The sequence below is a fragment of the Bombus impatiens genome, unplaced genomic scaffold, assembly GCF_000188095.3.
Source record: "Bombus impatiens unplaced genomic scaffold, BIMP_2.2 scf_0761, whole genome shotgun sequence".
NCBI classification, from domain to species: Eukaryota; Metazoa; Arthropoda; class Insecta; order Hymenoptera; family Apidae; genus Bombus; species Bombus impatiens.
In genome coordinates this window covers 99,809-107,151 of record NT_177180.1, presented here as the reverse complement: position 1 = coordinate 107,151, position 7,343 = coordinate 99,809, and the positions used below count along the sequence as shown (strand labels likewise).

The 7,343-nt window shown below is 38.7% G+C and overlaps 1 protein-coding gene across 3 annotated transcripts in view; it reads left to right on the top strand.

Moving 5' to 3' along the window:
- Window positions 1-7,343, top strand: part of LOC100742159 (SPARC-related modular calcium-binding protein 2) — a 44,380-nt gene that overhangs the window by 31,325 nt on the left and 5,712 nt on the right. For all 3 annotated transcript variants that reach the window (XM_024370395.2, XM_024370393.2, XM_024370391.2), the window contains exons 6-7: window positions 1,860-2,234; window positions 2,817-3,041. In XM_024370395.2, coding sequence (XP_024226163.1) covers window positions 1,860-2,234; window positions 2,817-3,041 — 600 coding nt within the window. The remainder of the gene's footprint in view (window positions 1-1,859; window positions 2,235-2,816; window positions 3,042-7,343) is intronic.

Sequence of the window (7,343 nt, the reverse complement as noted above, 5' to 3'; positions counted from 1 at the left end):
GAAAAATATAGAATAAAAATTTGTCGTTCGAGGCTTTGTTTTCGAGAAAATCGACTTTGAATTTTCGCTCGGTACGCGCGCTGTACGTTATAACGGATCTCGCTGTAGATCGTTGTCTCGATTGACGTTATTCTTTTAATTTTTTAAATTTTTAAATTTTTAAATTTTTAAATTTTTATTCTATATTTTCGACTTCTTTTTTCGCGTAGAATCACCCCCTTTCCGCTTGTACCACCAATTACCAACCACCCTGTATATTTAACGAATACAAACAAATTTTGTTTAAAGTAAAAAGAAAATTGTAACAGATTTCTAAGCCTATTTCATGGGCTGCAGTTTTCAATCGGCGGGAAAGATCCACCGCGTAATTCTTGTCCGAAACAAAAAACCAAAAAAAAGGATTAAATTATTATATATTTTTCTTCTCGATGAACTAAAAAAGTTCGTCAAAAAGTTGATTTAAATAATTGTTGTAGCACCTTAACGTTTATTTTCTCTTTTTAGAAAACACATATTTTCTTTAAAGCCGCCAAAATTTTTAATTTCACAGCATTTTCTGCCTTTCTTTTTAGTTCATCGAGAAGAAAAATTTATAATAATTTAATCCTTTTTTGGTTTGTTGTTTCGGTCAAGAATTACGAGGTGGATCTTTCCCACCGATTGAAAACTGCAGCCCATGAAATAGGCTTAGAAATCTGTTACAATTTTCTTTTTACTTTAAACAAAATTTTTTTCTATTCGTTAAATATGTATAGAACCATACCTCAAAATTCGATAACTTCATTTCTTTCTTTCCCTTCTAAAAAAAATCACAAAAAGACGCTGTTTTAGTACATTCTAATTCAGGACACCCCCTTAAGCATTAGATTCAACTAGAATCAAACATACGATAAACACTTATTAAACACGATATAGTACCACGCCAGAATAATTTACCTATAATTCTCAATGAGAATTGATTGTAAAATTCTCCCAAATAAATAAAAGAAAAAAAAAGTTTAACAAATGAAATCTTATACTCGGTAGAAGAGATCCTAAGGATAATCAGATAACTAGACTTTCGAATTTCTTGTTTCGTAACGTAACAAACGAGCGTAAAAGCTTGCCTTTAAATAATTCATAAGAAACGTAATTCTTCCTAATGGCTAGATCTTAAATTTAATCATAATTACGCGTAAAACGTTTCAAGTGCTCACTCCTTCTCTTATCCTTATCTCGATCCTTTCGCTAGAATGGAGCTAGCTATCTATCGTTCCTGTGCCATAACTTGCTATACCTGATAAAAAAATATATCGTTGCACTTTCAATTACTTCTATTAGCTTATTTATATCGTCGTATATATTTATATCGATTTGTCACTTAACAAAATTATTTGTTTATTTATTATTTCGATAGTTACGCTCGAATTGATTTATCAATCGATATATCAACGTTGTAACTATAAAAGCAATACATTTTTTAAATACGTAGTACGTATATAAATATATTAGAATTACAAAATATATGACAGACTGGTGGTACATCTTTTTTCTTTTTATTCGCAAATAGTTTACAATCAATTCTCATTGAGAATTATAAGTAAATTATTCTGGCGTGGTACTATAACGTGAATAATAAATGATTATCGTATGTTTGATCCTAACTGAATCTAACGATGGTAAAATAGCATAAGATCTAGAATACGATACAAACGATCATTCTCTTTCGCGTTACGCGTCAAATTTTTGCAAATACAAGGACTAGGTACCGATAGATAAATATAATTAGTATGACAATCGTGCATGCTGAAAGATACGCGTACATTTACGAAAATAACGATATCTAACAAAGAACAATATGATGGAACCTGTTCATCTAGAGACACCAGCATGCTTCTCCGCAAGACTGACTGCCAGGCCTGGTGCACGACCAGTCTGTCGTTCGGATGGCACTTACGCACCGGTGCAATGTCACGAGGAAACCGGGTACTGTTGGTGCGTGACGCCGCAGGGCAGACCACTGCCCGACACCTCGGTAAGAAACGAAAGACCAAGATGTGTGAAAAAACCTGGTCCCAGATCTACTGCTTCCACCAGGAGCGGCCAAAGGAGGCGCTCGCCGAACTGGAAGCAACGAAGGCAGTATAGCAGTAAGCATAGGAATACGTGTGATCGAGCGGAAAAGTCCAAGTTCAACGGGAACCTGATCGAAAACTTCAAGATCGAGTACAGGCGGACGAACATCTCTGCCGATGGTGAGGATTCAAGAAGAAACATCGTGACGCGTATTTAAGCTTATCGACGAGAGGGTCGTTAGGAAGATTTTTGAAAATATCTTAGCAATTCGTTTTGTTTCTGATCGGTGTCTTATTCGAAAATTGCAAGCTGCAGAATTCCTAAAAATATATACACGTAGAGTCTATATCTTCTTCCTTCGGCGTCTTGAATGTCTAACTGTTATCTCAATCGAAAAAAAAAAAAAAAAAAAGACACTAAGCCATAGCGCACGATAATTGTTAAATATAGCGTATGACTAGAACAGTGATCCTATGATTTGTAAAATTCTGAAAAATATATGTAAAATCTATTTCTCTTCTCTTTCCTCCAATGAATTATGTATCGTATAAATTAGGAGGATAAGTGGATGCTTGATCTTGAAATATTTGCGTATTTCTCGCGGTTGCTTGTTCTAGAATTAAATAGACAAGTTTAAAAATATAATTTAAAACAGTGTCTCTCCTCGATAATGTTCGAGGTGATAGAAATAGAAATGTCTAAGAAATACACGAGACGTTATATGTTTTCGCTATTGACTTTTACTCGTTCTTTTTAAACAGGCGACAAAAATGTAGAAAGAGTATTGTCGTGGAAATTCGTGACACTGGACAAAAATGGGGATGGATACCTGGATAGGGCGGAGTACAAGGAATTGAGGAGGCTTGCGAAGAAGGCGGTAAGGCCGAAGAAATGTGCTCGCACGTTCGCCCGCACGTGCGACCTAAATCGGGATTTGAAACTCTCTAGGCAAGAATGGGGTGCCTGCCTTGCGAACGACTTCACTCGTAAGTTTAACACGTGGTGCACGTGCATCTCACACCATAAAGGCAAAATCTCGAGGACCTTTTTCGGCCTCTTGGACCACGCTTGCACGGACCAACGATTTTTCTTCCCTTCTTACAACTTGAACGATTGCTTAAACGAGCCTGTCTATCTCGATATATTTGTTACGATATATATTTCGAGCATTCGATACGATACGATATATTTTCTTTCTTTTATTACGGTTCAAAGAGATTTTCATCGAGAACGGTACCGTTGCTGCAAACACTTGCTAACGCCGCTTTCCTGGTAGGCGAGAGTTCTCAAGGTCACAGCCGAGGTTGTTGAGTGCATAAATCAGTTTTGAACACGTTGATATTTGCGAAGCGGCGCCACGCTGTTGCGCCACGAAACATCGTCTCCTCTAGGATCGTCATTTCGATATACAGGCTGATTCAAAAAACAAACTATCGCAAGTCACGTAACTCTTTTTTATAGACAAATATAAAAAGGGGTCGGTAGAGAAGATTCTCTAATAAGATAGCGTCTAAACGGTCGTTTGAAGTAGGTAAAAATTTGTTTCTTTCCTCTCATGTTGGTTCCAGACAGAATTATCCGGATTTTCTGAATCATCCTGCAAGATCTCGCATACCATCGAACACGGAATAAAAATTCCTTTCGTTAATGAAATTCAAGATCCCGATGCGTCTCTTATGTAATCGGAGAAGGAACGTAAGAAGGGATCCAAGATCGTTTTCGTGCAAGAATAAAACACCATAATGTTAATTCCAACGTACCGTACGCCACTGTGATCCACGACGAATAACGAAAGTTATCGTAGTAAAGAAATTCTTCGCCAATTGTAAAACAGTAAACTGATATCGCGGGCAGAATAAATTCGTGGATACAGCTTTTATGGCGATCGTAAATCGGGATTAACATCACCATTTGTACTTAACGCTGCCTAACATGCGCTAATCTACTCGCGTGGCATTGCAATCGAGCGATTATTGCGCATGATGCTCCTCTTTTCTCGTTTCCTGGGTCAGGTTGCCTTGCTGGGTCGCTTCTAAACGTATGCATGTTTTATATTTTGTTATAACCCACAAATCACCATCAAATTCTAAGCCTTTCCCTTTCGTTGCAGTAACATCAGGTTAAAAAAAGAACGAAGAGAGAAAAGAACGTTTCAAGCAGTTTCAATGAAATGCAAATTTGTCGAAGCTGTAATCGTCGGTGATTAAATTACAAGCATCTAGGAAATGCGCACAATTTATTATTTATCCGACAAACGGACAAAGCGATATATCTCTTGCAAAAGAAGCGTAATTTATTCGATCGTGACGAAGTAACGCGACACAACATTCTTCGCATAGTTCCATCGTTTTGTTCGACGTTTTAACGATCTCCATTTACGTATAAACGTTCGCCTTTCGAAATGAAAATTCATTTTTTTTCTATCTTTTTTCCATTTGCCGATCAGTATGGCATTTTAACGTCGTCGTGCGACGATACAACGATCGCAAATGTTTGAATAATATAGCATTCTTCGTTGTGTTTTTATGTTCATTGTATATGGAATTAATTTTAACCGACGTATAGTGTTTCGTTTAGGCATTCTGTTGCGACACCGTGAATATTACATTTATCTGTTTTTCAGAATGTTTGCTTATGTTCGCCTAGTTTCAACATTCCGCGATTATTTTCACGCAGTTCTATGAATTTTCTGATATTTCTAAAAGTTATTAGCAAAGTCAACTACATCGCGGTAACAAAATATTCTAAAGTTTCGTTCGTTCTTTGTCTTTCTATTATACGTAAAATTAAAGTAATCGTAAAATGGTACCTTCTGCAAAATTCGCGCAATCTACAAGTCTAATGTCCTACGAAATTAAAATTCAGTCGGAAAAGCACGATTGATTAAAGTCTGATCGGCAAAACTAGTGCAAACTTTCTAATTCAATCACGTTTCGATTCATCCATTATTCATTGACAGAAGGAAACACGAGGAGTAAGAAGAAAAAAAAAAAAAAAAAAGACAAGGAAAAAGACCGCTTCTAATGACACGTTTGAAGCTTCGTTTCCCATAAAATCGAGTTCGGAAATTTGTATCGCGCGCCTGTACATATGTATATAGTCATTCATTGTTATCATACCACTGTATTTCTCATCATCTATGTATGTATGTACATCTACACAGGTACTCATAGCGTTAGGTGTATAGTTTTAGTATTAGATTCATCGAACCCTGTCTCTTTATTTCATCGTGTCGAGTAGACCCAGAAAATTTGTATCCGAATAATCGATGCTACGACAAATTGATCGGAGAGCCTGTTGCGTGATTACCATTACGTCGTAGTGTATATACTAACGAAAAATGACAAGCAACCGGAATTGCCAGACTCGATTCTCTCGTATAAGAAAATTTACTTGTAACAAGTTTGCAATTGGAGCAAAGACTCGCAAGCAAACGATCTCGAGGCTCTTACAGTCTGGTTCGTCAGCGTTGTCCGAGGCTTTCCGGTTAAAGTCATGTCCTAACTAGAGAAATTACTTCCCGATATTTCGCCACAACGTACCAGCAACTGCGCGTCTTTACAAACCTTCGACAAAGTCAATTACGACGCTGGCAAAACGCACGGGGAAGCAATTCTTCTGGAACATGGCTTCGACCTAGAAGACTCGAAACATTTAAGAGCAAATTTTAGAAATCGATCGATTCTCTTGTTGGCGTAAAATCGTGAACGTAAATTTGTCGATTCGCTAATGAAAAGGCTTAAATTATTGTGCAAGAGAAGCCGGATAATAGAACGCTGGACGTTTCACCGTGAACCAGCAAACAATGACGTTCGTTTGGAACCTCTTTTTGGGGGGCAGTCGCGCGATAACCCCGGCAGATAGTTTGAAACAGCGATCATCGCGGTTGGCGTAGGCGCGGATTTACGAAGCGACGCGTCGCGCGGGCGGTCATTCTCGTAGGCTAACCGCGAGTACCGCATGTACACGAGGTCAATTGCTTCAATTCCACGGTAGCCGGTCGCAGTGTGGGCAAACTTCCGGCAGGATTCACGAATGTTAAGCGGGTCGACTATAGAAGACGGCCCTTGGCGTGCGCGACATCCTGTCCCGGCCACCGTTTGTAATTTATACCACGATTTAGACGCCGAGACGACGACCGCGACGACGATCTTCCGGTATTATCCTCCAACGACGCGTTATAACTGACACGCTTTGCAACGGTTTTATTTATTGCCGGATCCGAGAACTCCCAACTAGTTGTGACCGCTATTTCCTCAACGTTATCCACATTCTTGTCGAGACAATGCGAACGATAAAGAGGAAGCAATAAGCAACGTCGTGAGATAATAGCTTCATCCAGACAATCCATTTTTAATCGATTATTTTGAACTTTCAGATCGAGAACCTTTCTCTTCTGTCGTAGAAATTATACGTTATATTCAAGTACAAGATTCGTATATACGTAGTCGCGATGTCTCCTTTTCACTTGTACGACACACGTAATTCTTACCGAAGGTGAGACAGACAGTAGGTGCTGTTTTCTGGTATCTTCTTACTTATCTCGCGAGTTAGATTTGTCTTTTAATTGAATAGGCAAGTCACACGGTATATCTACGTACGTTTTCAAATTTACCGTAATATCGAGAAGTTAGGATAATTTATGTATCTCGAGGACAAAGGAGTAGATGTTGTTTGAGGAATACCGTCGTGTATCGATCAATCGTAGAACGCTGCTTTAACCCCGTGCTTCTTTCTGTCTTCCAAACAGGTAGTTTGCATCGGTATAAAAGTATTGGAGAACACGTAGATTGGTTGATACGTAGTATCGTAGTCAATTGCATGTTAAGTAATCACGTTCGATCTAGGATTCCCTGGTATCGACTCGTGTGACCCGGGAATAACTTGCAGTTATCGGCTATTGACAACTTTATGCAACCGCGATTCTTCCACTTGCCTCGATTCTTCGTAGAATTCACTTCACTTTGCTCGCAATGTCTTCGTAGAGAACGTAGAGTAAAGATAAAACGATCGTGTCTAGCTCTTGCGTAGTACACTGTGAAATAACACTTTATGCACGGACGAGCATGCACTTTGTCGATTCCCCGAGCTAAGATCTCCGATCGAAGCGCGTAGACAGCGGAAACTTGAGAACCGCGTTCGGAGAAAATTTTCAGACGATTCCAAACGGCTCGCGCTTTCGTCTCTCAGAGTCCCGCAATTCTCGTGTTTCCGCAGTTCCAAGATCCTCGTATTTTCAAGTTCTAAAATGCCAAAGATCTCGAGTAGAAAGACATTCTGTGTAAAAA